We start from the raw sequence: 17,553 nt of genomic DNA, 5'->3' as shown, positions 1-17,553 counted from the left end.
AACAAAGATTTAACAGAAAATGAAAGCAAAGGCTGAAAGACACATTAATTATGTGATAAAGAAACCTAGGAATATTTTAACTGATATGTTCTTTTTCCATTCCCATAGCCATTGACCCAAAGCCTGCATATACATTTTTGGTAGGATAGAGTAGGATGATAAAAGTATTTTTCTTTCTCAAATGAAATGTCATGTCATCAGCCTTATAAAACTACCTTTGATTTACTATTTATTTTCTATATATATTTATAACAACTATATTACAGTTCTGTTTTCATTTTCTATTCACTATTATATTTATAAAACCATAATCTAATCCTGAAACATAATGGTACATATGTTAAATAAAAGCATTGGTCTTCAAATGAAAATGCTGGTGAAAACTAGAATTATTTCATTTGATACAAGATTAAAGACACTTCATTTCTGGAGGAGTAGAATTAAATAGCTTTCTGTTGAAGTCAGAACTGTGAAAAGCACACTAAAATAATGATTTCTTGCATTTAACTATATCCCCTTTCTTTGTCCCCTAACAAAGAAACTACAAGAACCCTCAATAAAATTAAGGAAATAGGAAAGTAAAACCTGATTATGTTTGGGCTTATATGGCATACAATTAACTTAAAATTCACTTTGGAAATAGGTTATTAAGATAATTATTGCAGCTAGTGGCATAAAATTGGGTAGGTTTACAACTGGTTGTACTTTCAGTAAATGAGCAAACCTAAATTTAAAAGTTTACTCTCATGACTTTAATAATTTTAGTGAAGAGGTTTAGCATTTATACTGAAAACTGTCCCTTCTTAATAAATTTCATTTTCCCTACCAAGGCCATGGTTAGGAAATACCTGTATTTTGTGTGTGTGTGTGGGGGGGGTGTTATATTTCTCTGAAATGTTTCATTGGCATAATTATGGCTGTGGAAACTATAGAGTATGATCTGTACTCAACACTAAAAGAGACTAAGGTACCTGGTCTGTTGTGGAAAGGCAGTTTTCAGCCTGTCTGTAATCTTCTCCCAATTCATCATGGGGGGATCACTTCCCAGACCTGCACTGGGAGGCACAGCTTCTCCCATAGGCACTGGCACCGTCCAGGCTATGCTAGTCATCTGTAAGGAGCACAGAGTTACAACTCTTCACCTTCAATTATTAGGAAGCAAAGTTCCATGCCAACATTACATTTCCATACTTCAGAAAATGGGTAGAATGAAGAGGAATACTGACATACATGTTCCCTTTTTAGAATTTTTTTTCCTTACAGCACCATATTTCTAACTGTTTGTATATGTTTACCTTTATTTTAAAAATGGCACATGCTAGTCTCAGTAATTGCAAACATATACAGAAATATATACAGAGTGTGCATTTCTGAAAGCAACCTAAAGTTTGTTAATAGGGGAATAAGTCAATAAATTGTAGCATATCTAATCAAGTCCTTAAAAATAGATTTGTATGTCTGAGCATGTGAGATGTCCACAATGTATGTCTCATTTTTAAAAAAAAGTCTACAGCACAGCATTTATGGTAGAACTCATTTTATATTAAAACATTTTTTAAATGTGTATGCACAGAAAAAGGTCTGTAAAATACAGAATAATATGTAAACAGTGATTGTTTTCTAGGATTCAACAGCAGGATAATTTTGCTTTCTACTTTATATAATTATTTTATACTTTGTATATGCTTTATGTATTTCTACATTATTTGCTTTTTTATAATTAACATATACTATTTTTATAATTAGAAAAATAATGAAGTTTAATTTTCAAACAAATAAACATGAGAATACTACTAGAATATCTGCCCAGTGTCATGAATGTTACAAAGGTGGTATGGAAGTAGTAGCAACAACTTTGAGCCATGAAACCATCAAACAAAGTTTTCCTCATATTTTATGATGGTTCCTTCTTAGAACCATCAAGTTTCTAATTAGTTAATATCAGTAATTGAATATTTTTGAAGTGCTTATCTGATTACTAGGATAATTATAAACATGCATCCTTTACCTAAGACTACAGACTATTTTCAAATATAAGGTTATTATGTATGAAAAATTACTAACAGCCACTAAAATTACTCACACAAAGCCTAGTAAGTCAGAGAAAGAGCAGAATATCACCAGAAATCTGGGTCTGCCTCAGTGTCAAGCTTTTTCAGAGGAATCAGGAAGTAATCTTATTAGAAGGTTGAGGTACTTTAATGTTTTCAATAAAATTTTATAGTTCCTTATAGAATGGTGCAGGAGCAAACCACATGAGCAACACTGTAATATCATGGTGATAAAAAAGATGTGGTACTTAGTAAACATGTTAAGGCCTAGATACATATTTATTCATAGAGAGGCAGCCTCTACACAAATGAGTAATTCCATTTGACTATATGTTTCAAAGGGAGGCTGTCAGCAATACATAGGTACAAAATAAACCCCAACTGACTAGAATGTAGTTATGGGAAAGTCAAGATTATATTAAACATCAATCATCTGGGAGAAGATTTTCCTTGTAATAAAAAGTTTACCTTGACCAAGATTACAACTAATAATCCTAATCATTTTAAATTTCTTTGTTGCTTCTTCAGGTGTGGATAAAGCTTATATAGCTCTTTGTAGCTAGAAAGATTTATAACTTTATAGTATAATACATTGCAAGGTGAAATTTATATTACCTGTTTATAGATAAACAATGTCCTACTATACACACATATATGTGTGTGTGTATATAAAATTTTTCTTTAGCTTTGTGGTATAATGTTGTGACTTCGGTAGGTTGAAAAGCAAAGAAGCCAACAATCATGCTAAATATAAATTATCTATTAAAAATATCAATCTACTCTGCATTAGTGCCTGTTATAGAAGCAAAACTATAAGAATTCTCTACTATATTATATTTATCTTTGTATCTAAAAACTAAGTTATAATCACTTAATGAAATAGTTAAATAATATATATAATGCATTTAACACAGTGCCTCACATGGAACTATTCATTCAATCATCATCATGATCATCACTACCACCATCACCTTCATCATTATTTATCAAGTATATGAACAAAAAGAAGACATTCATTCTGGAAGTCCACTGTAAGTGACAACAAGCTAGTTAATGTATATTCTACCAAGAAGGGATCTGTACCAGTGGGGGTCTAGGTTGACCAGTTGCAGAGATGACTCCAGAACAAATGGCAGGCATTTGAGGAACAGTGAGTACAGGTCTAAAGAAAGATTCTTTCACAATGGGTCTTCCCAAGAACTGCTGTATCTAAAATAGAAAAGATAGAAAATAAAAGCAAAACCCCCAAGTATTTATATAGTCAATAATCTAAACTCATAAAGCAATGTTTTTATCGGTGGGGGGGGACTGATTTGAAATCTAGATACAAAGCATATTAGAAACAATGTTGTCATAATGTTAGTTAAATATATGAATATTTGAAAAAGCAAAGGGCAGTAAAATATACTAAAGAGCATGGAGACAGAAGAGAACTGGGTTCTAGTCCTACTTTCTCTCCACCTAGCTGGGTAATCTTGGATACCAAGTTATTAATCTATAAAATAAGAGGGTTGGGTTAGGTGATATTTAAAGTTCTCTGACAAATGGAATAATATAGGACTATGGAAAGGAGCTCCTCAATGAGTACTGTCCATGCTGATAAACAATACTGATACTCAGAAATTCTGCTAAAGAACCAAAGTTGTCTATAGAAAATATTACTTTTGCTATTATGTATTGAAGGGACCTTGTACCACCTGGTGGAGTTCTGACCTTATGTTTAGTTCCAAGGACAGTTGAAAGCTGAAGTGGGGTGGGCCAGGGGAATAAACCCTCCTACAGTGACTTGTAGACATGCCTGTGAATGTTACTGAACTTCCCAGGGGGCTGTAGAAAGCTAGCCCTTCTTAGCATCTGCCAATGGGATGGATACCTTATTGGCTGGATGACAAAAGAGGACAGGTTTATGGAGCATATACTATGTGCCAGGTCTAGCACTGGCAAAAAGCAGAAATTCACCTATTTGTTGAATTTAAAAAATGAGCACCAAGATAGCTCTTAAGTAACGATACTGAAACCAGCAGGGTGAAAGTTAATGGGGAACTTTATAATGGAGAGATAAGGATGACATGTGATTCTTAACATCACTAAATGAGAGACACTGTGTGTCTTCTAATGTGTGTATACATCATCACCTATAAAGTACTCTTGCCAAAAATACTGAACCTGATTCTAACCAACCCTCTATATCTAATGATCAGGTTATAGGAAATAGAAGAATATGTATAATGGCATCACAAGGATGTAATCAGTTACATCAATAATGTAGGAAGTTAGTTTTTTAACAGATAAATGATACGAATAAAAGGGAGGGAGTTAGGTAGCTGTTATATTTTAAAGAAAAATAATCAGCCAAATGAAAAGTATAAACCTCGTTTGGATTGTTTTTTTAAAAATAAGGGGTTTTAAAGTAATGGTAATTATAACCACATTGGAAGTACTGTCAATCTAGTTAAGAAAAAGACATTTCTGAGACAATTGGGAAAATATAAATTTCAATATTAGACATTAAAAATTATAATTTTCTTAGGTACAAAATGGTGGTGTGATTATAGCCAATAAGAGTAAGAGTCCTGAGGCATAAACCTGAGGGTAGGGAACAAGACTAAGGACTGAGTTTTATGATCACAAAGGTCAGCAGCAGCTTTATACTAAGGAAGTAACTGAGTTCACCGTGTGGCTGACAGGGTCTTGGTGCTCTGGCCTGTGTCAGGCCTGAGCCTCTGAGGTGGGAGAGCTGAGTTCAGGACATTGGTCCACCAGAGACCTCCCGGCCCCACGTAATATCAATTGACGAGAGCTCTCCCAGAGATCTCCATATCAACGCTAAGACCCAGCTCCACCCAACCACCAGGAAGCTCCAGTGCTGGACGTCCCATGCCAAACAACTAGCAAGACAGGAATGCAACCCCACCCATTAGTAGAGACGCTGCCTAAAATCATAATAAGTTCACAGACACCCCAAAACACACCACCGGAGGCAGCCCTGTCCACCAGAAAGACAAGATCCAGCCCCACCCACCAGAACACAGGCACCAGTCCCCTCCACCAGGAAGCCTACAAAAGCCACTGAATCAACCTCACCCACTGGGGGCAGACACCAAAAACAAGAGGAACTATGAACCTGCAGCCTGAGAAAAGGAGACCCCAAATGCAGTAAGTTAAACAAAATGAGAAGACAGAGAAATATGAAGCAGAAGAAGAAGCAAGGTCAAAACCCACTAGACCAAATAAGTGAAGAGGAAACAGGCAGTCTACCTGAAAACGAATTCTAAGTAACGATAATAAAGATGATCCAAAATCTTGGAAATAGAATGGAGAAAATACAAGAAACGTTTAACAAGGACCTAGAAGAACTAAAGAGCAAACAAACAATGATGAACAGCACAATAAATGAAATTAAAAACTCTCTAGAAGGAATCAATAGCAGAATAACTGAGGCAGAAGAACGGAAAAGTGACCTGAAAGATAAAATAGTGGAAATAACTACCGCAGAGTAGAATAAAGAAAAAAGAATGAAAAGAATTGAGGACAGTCTCAGAGACCTCAGGGACAACATTAAATGCACAACTTTCGAATTATAGGGGTCCCAGAAGAAGAAGAGAAAAAGAAAGGTCTGAGAGAATATGTGAAGAGATTATAGTTGAAAACTTCCCTAATATGGGAAAGGAAATAGTCAAATCCAGGAAGCACAGAGAGTCCCATACAGGATAAATCCAAGGAGAAACTCGCCAAGGCACATATTAATCAAACTATCAAAAATTAAATACAAAGAAAAAATATTAAAAGCAGCAAGGGAATCCCCATAAGGTTAACAGCTGATCTTTCAGCAGAAAATCTGCAAGCCAGAAGGGAGTGGCAGGACATATTTAAGCGATGAAAGGGAAAAACCTACAACCAAGATTACTCTACCCAGTGAGGATCTCATTCAAATTTGACAGAGAAATTAAAACCTTTACAGACAAGCAAAAGTTAAGACAATTCAAAAACAATAAAAAGTTAAGAGAATTCAGCACCACCAAACCAGCTTTACAACAAATGCTAAAGGAACTTCTCTAGGCAGGAAACACAAGAGAAGGAAAAGACCTACAAAAACAAACCCAAAACAATTAAGAAAATGGTAATAGGAACATGCATATCGATAATTACCTTAAATGTAAATGGATTAAATGCTCCAACCAAAAGACATAGACTGGCTGAATTGATACAAAGACAAGATCCGTATATAGGCTGTCTACAAGAGACCCACTTCAGACCTAGGGACACATACAGACTGAAAGTGAGGGGATGGAAAAAGATATTCCATGCAAATGGAAATCAAAAGAAAGCTGGAGTAGCAATTCTCATATCAGACAAAATAGACTTTAAAATAAAGACTATTACAAGAGACAAAGAAGGACACTACATAATGATCAAGGGATCAATCCAAGAAGAAGATATAACACTTGTAAATATTTATGCACCCAACATAGGAGCACCTCAATACATAAGGCAAATGCTAACAGCCATAAAAGGGGAAATCGACAGTAACACAATCATAGTAGGGGACTTTAACACCCCACTTCCACCAATGGACAGATCATCCAAAATGAAAATAAATAAGGAAATGCAAGGTTTAAATGACACATTAGACAAGAAGGACTTAATTGATATTTTATAAGACATTTCATCCAAAAACAACAGAATACACTTTCTTCTCAGTGCTCATGGAACATTCTCCAGGATAGATCATATCTTGGGTCACAAATCAAGCCTTGGTAAATTTTAGAAAACTGAAATCATATCAAGTATCTTTTTTGACCACATGAAACTAGATATGAAACTAGATATCAATTACAGGAAAAAAAAACTGTAAAAAATACAAATTCATGGAGGCTAAGCAATACACTACTGAATAACCAAGAGATCACTGAAGAAATCAAAAAGGAAATCAAAAAATACCTAGAAACAGGGCTTCCCTGGTGGCGCAGTGGTTGAGAGTCTGCCTGCCAATGCAAGGGACACGGGTTCGTGGCCTGGTCCGGGAAGATCCCACATGCCGCGGAGTGGCTGGACCCGTGAGCCATGGCTGCTGAGCCTGCGCGTCCGGAGCCTGTGCTCCGCAACGGGAGAGGCCACAATGGTGAGAGGCCCGCATACCGCAAAAACAAACAAACAAACAAAAACCTAGAAACAAATGACAATGAAAACACAATGACCCAAAACCTATGGGATGAAGCAAGAGCAGTTCTAAGAGGGAAGTTTATAGCAATACAATCCTACCTCAAGAAACAAGAAAAATCTCAAGAATAAGAGTCCTCATCTTTTTGGAATGCATACTAAAGTATAAATGGATGAGATGTAGGGTTTACTTTAAAATGTTCCAGTGGGGAGGAAGAAGGGGATGACATGGCACAAGACTGACAAAATGTTGATAATGATGTTGAAGTTGGCTCTTGGGTTCACAGAGGTCCATCATTCTGTTTTTATGTATGTTTCAAATTTTTCATAATATAATGTCCTTAAATAATGAATGATGGGTACTGAGTTAGTAGTCCTGCTCTTTTTGAGGACAACAATTACCTAACACTACTTTTAGGATTAGACAGCCAGGCTACAAAAATCAAAACATAATGAAACACATAAAAATACTGGGTTAAACTGGGAACAATACCCATTATTCCAGACTTCTCAGGTTAGACTACTATATATATTTAAAACCTGGTAACTATTCTTTACAATACTAGAATCTCAGAAAGAAAGACTTTAGTGATCAGATCATCTAGGACAATTTCCTGATTTGTAGATAGGAAAACCAAAGTCTGGGACAGCTGAGTTTCCCAAAACCAACACAGTTCTTCACAGAGTTAGGACCTGAACCCAGACCTCTAATGTATTTCCATTGTATAATACCACCTCAATTTATTGCAAAAAGAATGGTCACATTTCTAGCATCTGTGCTCTCAAACTGTTCTACTAATTCTCAGTGGTCACTGATGATTGTACTTTAACACAACTGTCAGCTTTGATCAAGCACAGCAGTGACTCTGGTTAGGAAGCACAAAAGATACACATGTACCTCTTAAGTGTTAGCAAGGGATGCTTATAAATTCCATTGAGCCTAACTGCCAGTGGGTTCTTTCCCTTGACTAAACCTGGGTAGCCACATCAGCCATAAGCAAGTCTCTGAAGGGATGAGGATGTAGAGGACAAGGTCTGATTATGTTTGTCAGTTATAGTGTCACTAGTATCAGATAGATTATGCCAGTCTGGTTCCAGAAAACTCCAAAGAACATCTCTGTTTCTAGCATCCAAGTCTCTAGAGCCATTTTATATTTAGAGTCATGGGAGAGTTTAACTACAACCTACAGGCAGTAGTTTGAATACAGGCAGAGGCAACAGGTTTCTAGAAATCCTACCAAGAATATGTGTTACTTCCCATAGAACTACAGGGAATCTGGGATTTCTGTCATCTATGCAACACATTCCTTATCAGGAGAGTTGGGTATGATGGTGTGTTCAAAGCCTAGAATAATAATATGCATAATATAATGCTCCTATAAAACCTGAATTAACCAAAAATATAAAAGGCAATACTGTCATTCTAAACTAAAGCCCATGGTGCATATCATAATGCTTTCAGCTCTGAAGTCTGCTTTTGAAACATAGTGTAACTCCACACAATTTACATAATTTTTAAGTTCTTTGAAATACTCAACTAGTATTTGTAGAACAAACATTTTCAAAGTTCTATTATAAGCAGAAATGCTAATGTCAAAAGTGATCTACCCCTAAATATATCACACCTTTCTTCTTTTCTTACCCTCAGATCTGTTATCATAATAAAGGTTATAATCTAGTGGTTCTGTTCTAAAAGGTCTTTTGGAAAGCTGTATGAGTTTATTGGGTTAAGGTGCTATGTTTCCCAGAAGGCTAACATAAATAGTATAGCATAGAGATTAGTTTGTCTGATGTAGACCCATTTATCCCTTACAGTAAGCAGGGAAGGGTCATAAATGAAAGCTGTCCTTACTGTTAAAGGTAGAATAGAAGATAAAAGTTAAGGAAAACAGAGTCTAAAGTGTAAGTGGGGGGGGTGAGGTCCAGCATGTTGGGGTATCATGCTGAGATGTTTTAGTCATCTAGCAGTAACTTGAGGGCATTGGGAATTCTAGGCATTCATCAGTTTTCTCTCATAATGTAAGTGTGATCGACAAAATGAATGAGCATATATTACCTCTTTAGATATCAAATGCATTACTAAAATCCAGTGATACAACCTACCTCTTGCCTCAGCTGAGTCAGCCAACTAGTCATATCATCTGTAGATGATACAGCAGGAATGGACATAATTACAAATGATACGCACTACATGTACCCTTTCCACTTTGAACACACAAACATAATGCATATTCAGTGTTTTAAAGCTGTTACCATTTTATCAAGATGAAGATGGTGATTTTTCAAAATGTTATACAGTTGACCCTTGAACAACACAGGTCTGAACTGTGTGGGTCCACTCATACACCGACTTTTTTCAATAAACACAATCCCTGTTTTTTCATTTTACAGATCTTTAAATTAACTAAATGTGGAGAAAGTTTGCATTTGATTAGAAATCACAATATGTGGAATCAAAAAACTAGGGTTTGAGTCCTGATTCTATCCAAACTGTTTCAGCTTCCTGCTCTTGGGTAGTCATTTATCAATTCCGTTGTTTGTGAGGCAGAGAGAGCAGTACCCAGATTTCTGACTGCATGGGGTTGGGGGGGGGGGTTTGGCACTCCCAACCCCTGCATTGTTCAAGAGTCAACTATATTTCTTACCAGTATCTCAGGACTGGGTGGTGGTGGAGGAAGCTGGATTGGAGGCAAGGTACTCAAGGCAAACCCTTGCTTCACCTTGTTAATTTGTTCATTGTACTGTGTCTAGTAGGAGAAACAATATTTTACAGCAAAATCAACTTCAAAGAAATAGCATATGGAAGTACTTGATGTAGTTTTGAATAGTACAACATAGATGAGTGATTTCCAATCTATTATGCCAGAAATAATATAAAAAGAATTTTTGACATAAAAACAACTCTATACACCACTATCCATAAATGTAAATAGCTGTATTTTTAGAAGTATCTATTAATTGACAAGATACAGAGACACATAATTCACAGATCTCTGTGATAACTCCTCAGTGTTTCCATAATTTTTAGCCCCCAAATGGGAACCACTGATATAAAGTAAACAGAGTCTAAAGATCAAGAAGATGTACATAATCTACTTGCTGATAGATATGGGTAAAAAAGTATTTGTAACAAAGAGTTGAACTACTTGCAAATGTTAATTTTAAAAACTGGGGGAGAAGTTTTAGGGAAAACTTTTGAATGTCCACATTTTTTTTAATCTTAAAAGTTATACCTGTAGCTGTCTCCAGTTCCACATATACCTTTTTTTTTTCTTCTTAGATTTTGCCAAAGGTAAGACTCCTATCCTTGAAGCTTAAAAACATACTTTCAACATTTTTGGCATTGTCCCCATTTTGCTTTATATGTTATTTTGTAAACAAACCACAAGAGCTGGAAGAGAAAGTCTTCAAACATTTAGAAACTTCCATATATAGGACACGTTCTTAGAAGAAAACAATGATAGAGAACAAGGGGCATCTCTTTTGAGGCCAGAACTTTGAATAAATCCAATAAATATGTTAAGCATCACTAAAGACTGAGTATGAATGAATCTGGGAAAGAAACAGGGAAGACCACCAAGGACAAAGCTAGACAAATATTCAGTGTGTTACCTCTTTAGATTACTGTTAGCACAGTCCTAATTCTATTACATGAAAAATTAAGAATTTATTATTTTGCATTAGGGAGTAATTACATAAAAAGTTAAGATTGAAAACTAATACAGATCTGCTTGATCTTCCTTTTAATTCTGTAAACACATAATTACTCAGATCAAGTTAAGACATTTATTTCTGACTGGAGCAGAGTTAGCTTTGGAATTCTAGGAAAATTAAGTGTGAGGCACAATTTTTGAGTTTACCATTTACTAGACTAAGGACCTAGAAGACCACATGTAAGAGCCTAGGATGTTATCTACAACCAACTACAATGGAAGTAATCAGTCTCAAACCTCAAAAAGGCATAAGTTTTAATAACTACAATGAAAAAACATGTTCTTCCTTAAATTTCTCTAGTAATTGTTTTTAATGTTAGACGTTTTCTTTAAGTATATATCACCTACACCATTCAGTCAATTTACTGTAAATACTTCATGACTTACCCTGAGGAATGCAATCTTGTTTCTAACATCTGTCACAATGGCATTCCAACTGTCTACCGCAGCCTTTAATTGAAGTGATTTTAGGTTGCTGGTATAGAAATGGAGACACAAGAGAAAGTTCTTTCTTTTTATATGCCACTTAGATTTCCAAAAATTTCTATTATGTTCTCTAGCATGTATATAGATAAAGTAAAACAACAACAAAGTTACCTCTATCACCAATTACCTCAAATGGGCAGAAAGTTGTATGGAAGGGCTTGTTATCAAAAATTTTTAAAAAGCCTAGTAAACAAAGCCATTCCTTTGTATAGGAATCCTCCATTGAAGAAGGGAGGCAAAGGAGGCCACCCAGGGAAACTGCCCTAGCCATCCAATGCAGGAGCATTTTCAAAGATGTTGACATCCTGAAAGCAGGTTTTGGACTATCTTCACATTAACCCTGACATCACAGGGCCACGGTTGGCCTATCAGGCTCTTTTGCAAATTAGAAAAAGATATTCCCTACAGAAAGGAAAGTTAGAAAGAAATACCTCTTCTGTGAGGATAAATTAGATTGTTGTCTCTATGATATGCTAAATTGCACAAACACAGCAGCTCTGCCCACCATGCCCATCAAACGACTTAAGTAAAACAGCTTTGAGGTGTTTAGGGTCTGGCATCTCAAGAAGAGAGATTTTACGTGGCCTTTCAAAAGGCTCTATCTGTTATAACATCCCCACCCCAGTATCACCTGGCACAAAAGAGCATAACAAGTTATCACTGAGATCATCTCATACAAAGAAGCTTGAAAATATTCTAATTTATAGAGCATCCTTTCTCCCTCTAGCAAGCAAAGATAGACTGATCACTTACAACAGTGCTTCCCTGACATGAATGCACATCAGTGTTTCCTGGGAATCTTGTTAAACGTCAGAGATTCTGATTCTTTAGAATTGAAGAATAATGATGATCATATTAAAATAATAATCATTAAAAGTAGTGATGCTTTGGTCCCAGAGATTTTAATCTAATTAATTCCTTAAGTTCAAAGGTGTACTCCATAAAATCATAAACTGAAGAATCCCATGCAACCTGCCTAAATTTGAAAACCACTCATTTGTAGCACAGCAGGAAACTGCCTTTAACACGGTTTTAGGTGTTAATACTGATTTTTCCCTCAATGTGTTTTTCCAAAGATATTTAAAATCAAGCGTTAAGAGAGAAAAGAATTAGAAAAAAGTTTTCCAATTAGAATCCACCTTGTTTTGTAAATATCTGGTCTTCATGCATGTCTGACTGAGACTTTTGATCTGTTTCATTGTAGAGGAAGGGAAAAATCTGCCATCAGCTACTACTGCACTTAGACTACTCAGTGCTACAGCAGGAGCAACAAAGTAAAAGCTCAAAGTGACTAAATGACATTTGAGGTTTAAAAAAACAATGGCTTCTTCACTCCAAAGACTCTGATGTCATATATATGTAAAACACATCACAGATTACGTTCAACCTTGGAGCCACCTGCGAATACCTCAGAGACCAAGACACATTAAGGAAGAGGGAGAGGTTACCTTGCTGCCATGTGAGTCGCCCTGGCAAGCTGACTGAGGCATTCCTTTTCAGTCTGCTCTAGATGAAGCAAACCAAAATCTCTACGACACTGTAAGAAATATACCTACAGATTTTTGAGAGAAAGAGAAAGAAGTTAAAGATGTCCTTGTAAATGAACACATTCTTGCCTCAAACATTTCAAGTAATTTAAAGTTATTTTTTTCAATCTCTTTCAATCTCTGAGCTTCTTTCCTGCATAACACATTTTAAAGCTCTTTGATCAATTCTGAAATTCTAATATTTTTATTCAAAAGTTACTGGGTTGGGAAACATTTTACAACATTAGTTTTTAAACTTGCATATGCACTGGAATCATCTCAGAAACTTAAAAAAATGATGTCTTGGTTTCAGAGATTCTAATTTAATTGATACTAGGTGTAGCCTGGGAAACGGGTTTTTTAAAAAATTTCTGAGTATCTTTCTTTTTATGTCATTGATTTTTTTTAATAAACATTTATTTATTTACTTTTGGCTGCGTTGGGTCTTCGTTGCTATGTGCAGGCTTTCTCTAGTTGCTGCGAGTGGGGGCTACTCTTCGTTGCGGTGCGCGGGCTTCTCATTGCAGTGGCTTTTCTTGTTGTGGAGCACGGGTTCTAGGAGTATTGGCTTCAGTAGTTGTGGCACATGAGCTCAGTAGTTATGGCTCACGGGCTCTAGAGTGAAGGCTCAGTAGTTGTGACACATGGGCTTAGCTGCTCTGGGGCATGCGGGATCTTCCTGGACCAGGGTTCGAACCCATATCCCCTGCATTGGCAGGTGGATTCTTAACCACTGCACCACCAGGGAAGCCCTGAAAAGGCGTTTTTAAAAGCTCTCAGATAACTCTATTATGCAGCAAGTGTGTTTAAGAACACTCAAAGGAAGTCCTGCTATTTGATTTTATTTTTAATTGAAGGAGTAAGAAAACAATCAGACCCTATAGGACTATGCTGTCTAAATGGGCCTTGGAGGTCAAGGCCGATGTCTCTCCAACAGTGGGAATCCCTTCCAACTATTATTGATGCATGGTCATTTGGCCTCTGTTTTTTCCTATTGATCACTCAATATTCGCTGAACATAGCTCATTATACTCTTAGATAGTGAAGATTATCTTAGATAGTGAAGATTATCTTAGTGATGATTATTACTCTTAGATTATTAATTCTAAAATTAATAATGGAAGTAGAAAGGAACTTTCTGATTAAAAGCAGTAAAAAACAAAGTCTACAAACTTGAACTCTTAAGGTAATCTGAGTTTTTTTTTTTTTCCAGTTAAATTTAATACTCCAATACTTTACTGTCCAGGGATTTTTGGTGCAGATATCACCCCTTGATTGTGGAGCTCTGGATTTCAGAGTACTCTGCCAAAAAATATACCTTACCATGACAAAGGTGAGGTTTGTAATGCTTTTAATGTCAACGAGTGCTCCAAAATTTGAATTTTATTGTATATCAAGTTTGGCTATCTATAAATAAAAATTACATACATACATACAATCAAATTTCTTTTGAGAGATCCTAGCTGTGGTGTTCTAACATAACTTAGAAGAAACTGAATGCCTTTCTGGGGTAAGAGGTAAGTTGGTTTCCGACACTGGAATGTATGGTGTGTATGTGTTTTTGGAAGATCTATGTAGTTAAATAGCAAAGAAAGGAGATATTATGGCAGCAGTGAAATGTTATTCTTAGAATTTTGGCTTAGCTGGATTAATGAGAATTTTCTAAGATGTCTATATTTGCTATACATACTGAAGCAAAACAATTTCTTGGAGTCATTTGGGGGAAAACAACATAAGATCATCAATCTTCAAGTAAAAATATACAAAAAAGCACAAGAGTTTGAGCTGTGTTTTTCTGGCTGGTCCTCAGATGTCTTAATTCTGTTTATTCAAAAAACAATCTTTTAAAAATTCTTTAGTATACCAGTACACAAGTAAAACTTCATTCCTCAACCCCATCTCTCTCTCCCTCTTTCTTTTCTTTTACCTCAGCTGTTAAAGCTCTGCTAGCTTCTGCATTCAGTTTGTTTAAGTATGTTTTAATTGTGCTTTCCAGATTATGCTTCTCCATTTCCCACTGAGATCTGAAATATATGATAAAGAGTCAGTAACACTGCAGCAAGGACAGACTTTTCAACCTTATTCAGGAGGCAGACAGATACAAGCTATTCAATGAATAGGAAGTGATTTCCTGGAAAGTACACAGCATATAAAAGCAACAGAAGACATTACTTAACTCTTACTGTTACCCTTTACTATCATGAATGTGGAGGGTTTAAAGTTGTCATTTAAACCTTGGTTCTGAAATCAAGTTGTCTGAAGATGAATCTGACCTCCACAACTTATTAAATGTGAAACCATGGGCAAGTTACTTCTCTATACCTCAGTTTCCTCACATATAAAAATGGAGAAAATTATATTACTTACCTCAAAGAGTTGTTGTGAAAATTCATTCAGATAATATACATAAAGCACTTTGTGTTTGGCACATACTAAGTACTAAGTAAATGTTAGCTATTATTATTAATAAATTTTACAAAAAATAAAGTTTCTACAAGCCTTTTTGTGTCCTAACAATAGCAACCACAAAAGTTTTTATTATCCCTGTCATAAAGCTAAGTCACCGTATTAAAATATTTTACTGTATATCTCAGTGCTCACATTCAGTACCTTAGAATGAAGACAATTCCCATAGCTTGAGAAGGAGAGAAGGAGATGATGATAAGGATATTATTTATGAAGGACATTATGGAAAATGGCTACCTATGAAGTTTCTTTTTCCTATTCCATTTCAGCTTCCTACACTTGAGCCCCAGAACGCTAGAGCATACAAACCAAATTATGTTTCTAATGAAAGCAATTAATTGGACGTATAACATTTTTGTAATAAGGACTTTCACAAAGGCTTTCCTCAATGTTTTATTATTAGAAACAGCTGGATGCTTGAGTACCTGACAAACATTGATGAGAAGCCTGATAAGACAATATGTTGTTAATATCAATAAGGCCAGATTATTTTGAGGGAAAAAATTATAAAATATTCAAGGAGTCAACAAAAAGGAATTATGATGCCACTGAATACTGTGCAAAACTTGCCTACAAGAGAAAAATAGATAAATTGGACTTCATCAAAATCACCTGTGCTTCTAAGGACATGATCAAGGAAGTGAAAAGATAACCCACAGAATGGAAGAAAATATTCGAAAATCATGTATCTGACAAGGAACTTGTAATCCAGAATATACAAAAAACTCTTAAAGCTCAATAGTTAATAGAGAAACAACCCAATATTAAAAATAGTCAAAGGAAGTAAATGGACATTTCTCCAAGTAGATACACAAATAGCCAATAAGCATATGAAAAGATACTCAACGTAATTAATTATTAGGAAAATGCAAATCAAAACCAAAAAGACATACCACTTTACAAACACTACAATGGGTGAAATAAAGACAGATAAAATAATAAGTCTTTGTGAGAATGTGGAGAATTGGAACACTCATCCATTCCTGCTGGGATTATAAAATGGTGCAGTCACTTGGAAAACAGTTTGGCAGTTCCTCCAAAAGTTAACAGAGTTTACTGCATGTCTCAGCAATTCTACTCTTAGGTATATACCCAAGAGAATTGAAAACATATGTCCACACAAAAATTTGTAGACAAATGTTCATACCAGCCTTATTCATAACAGCTAAAAAATGGACACAAACCAAATGTCCATCAACTGAGGAAAAGGTAAGCAAAGTGTGGTATATCCATACAATGGAATATTACTTGTCCATAAAAAGGAAGGTGCTTTTTATGGACAAATACATGCTAAAACATGATGAACTTTGAAAACATTATGTTAAGTGAAAGAAGTTAATCAAAAGAGGCCACATATGATTCCTTTTATATGACATGTCCAGAATAAGTAAATCCACAGAGACAAAAAAATAGACTAGTGGTTCCCAGAAGCTGGGGGACAAGAGAATGGGGAGTGACTTCTAATGGACCCAGGGTTTCTTTTTAGGGTGAAAAAAATGTTCTGGAATTAGATAGTGATGATGGTCGTACACCTCTGTACATATACTACAAACCAAGGAATAGTATGCTTTAACAGGGTGAATTTTATTCTATGTGAATTAGATCTCAAAACAGCTATTATAAAAAATATGTAAATCAGAACAAAACTTACCCAGTTTCATAAAGCAGTCACACCTAGTAGTACTGATTACAGTAAAGAAAAAAGAATTCATAAGCCCTAGTTCCTGACAGTAGTTTGTTGTGGCACCACAACTTTGTTGATTTAATCACTCTCAGCAGTTTTCCAGGGCCAGAGGCAAGGTGAACATTCCTCCCTATTTGCCTAGGACACTTCCAGCTTTTATCTGTTGTCCCAGTGTAATTATTAATACTTCTCAGTATCATGCTCAAAAGTGCCCTAGTTTGGATGACAAGTTATATGGCTACCTTAGCCAGAATATGCTGAGTGTAATCCACAGTTTCAGAGAGGGTGCACTCAACCAAAGCAACAGCTGTTTGTTACCTTTTCATAGAAAGTTGCTCTTTAAGGTTCTTGATTTCATTATCTTTAGCATGGCTCTGACGCTGTAATCTAAGAAGAGAAGAAAGAATGCCATAAAATGTTAGAATTTATTTATCATTAACAGTCAGAACAGCCCTACTTGTAGCTGA

General features: G+C 35.6%; 1 protein-coding gene across 7 annotated transcripts in view; it reads right to left on the bottom strand.

Moving 5' to 3' along the window:
* The window catches only part of DZIP3 (DAZ interacting zinc finger protein 3), a 121,422-nt gene that overhangs the window by 7,362 nt on the left and 96,507 nt on the right, over nucleotides 1–17,553 (bottom strand). For all 7 annotated transcript variants that reach the window (XR_014015941.1, XR_014015942.1, XR_014015943.1 and 4 more), the window contains exons 22-28: nucleotides 17,405–17,473; nucleotides 14,864–14,960; nucleotides 12,859–12,962; nucleotides 11,312–11,399; nucleotides 9,857–9,958; nucleotides 3,135–3,260; nucleotides 972–1,111 (exon numbers count right to left, since the gene is read on the bottom strand). Coding sequence is in view for 4 of the 7 variants with exons in the window: in XM_081235241.1 (XP_081091367.1) it covers nucleotides 972–1,111; nucleotides 3,135–3,260; nucleotides 9,857–9,958; nucleotides 11,312–11,399; nucleotides 12,859–12,962; nucleotides 14,864–14,960; nucleotides 17,405–17,473 (726 nt within the window). In the remaining 3 variants the exon portion in view is untranslated. The remainder of the gene's footprint in view (nucleotides 1–971; nucleotides 1,112–3,134; nucleotides 3,261–9,856; nucleotides 9,959–11,311; nucleotides 11,400–12,858; nucleotides 12,963–14,863; nucleotides 14,961–17,404; nucleotides 17,474–17,553) is intronic.

This window comes from Mesoplodon bidens (assembly GCF_964165515.1).
Source record: "Mesoplodon bidens genome assembly, chromosome: 5".
NCBI classification, from domain to species: domain Eukaryota; kingdom Metazoa; phylum Chordata; class Mammalia; order Artiodactyla; family Ziphiidae; genus Mesoplodon; species Mesoplodon bidens.
The sequence above is the reverse complement of the archived record's forward strand: the minus strand, read 5'-3'. Positions and strand labels throughout refer to the sequence as shown.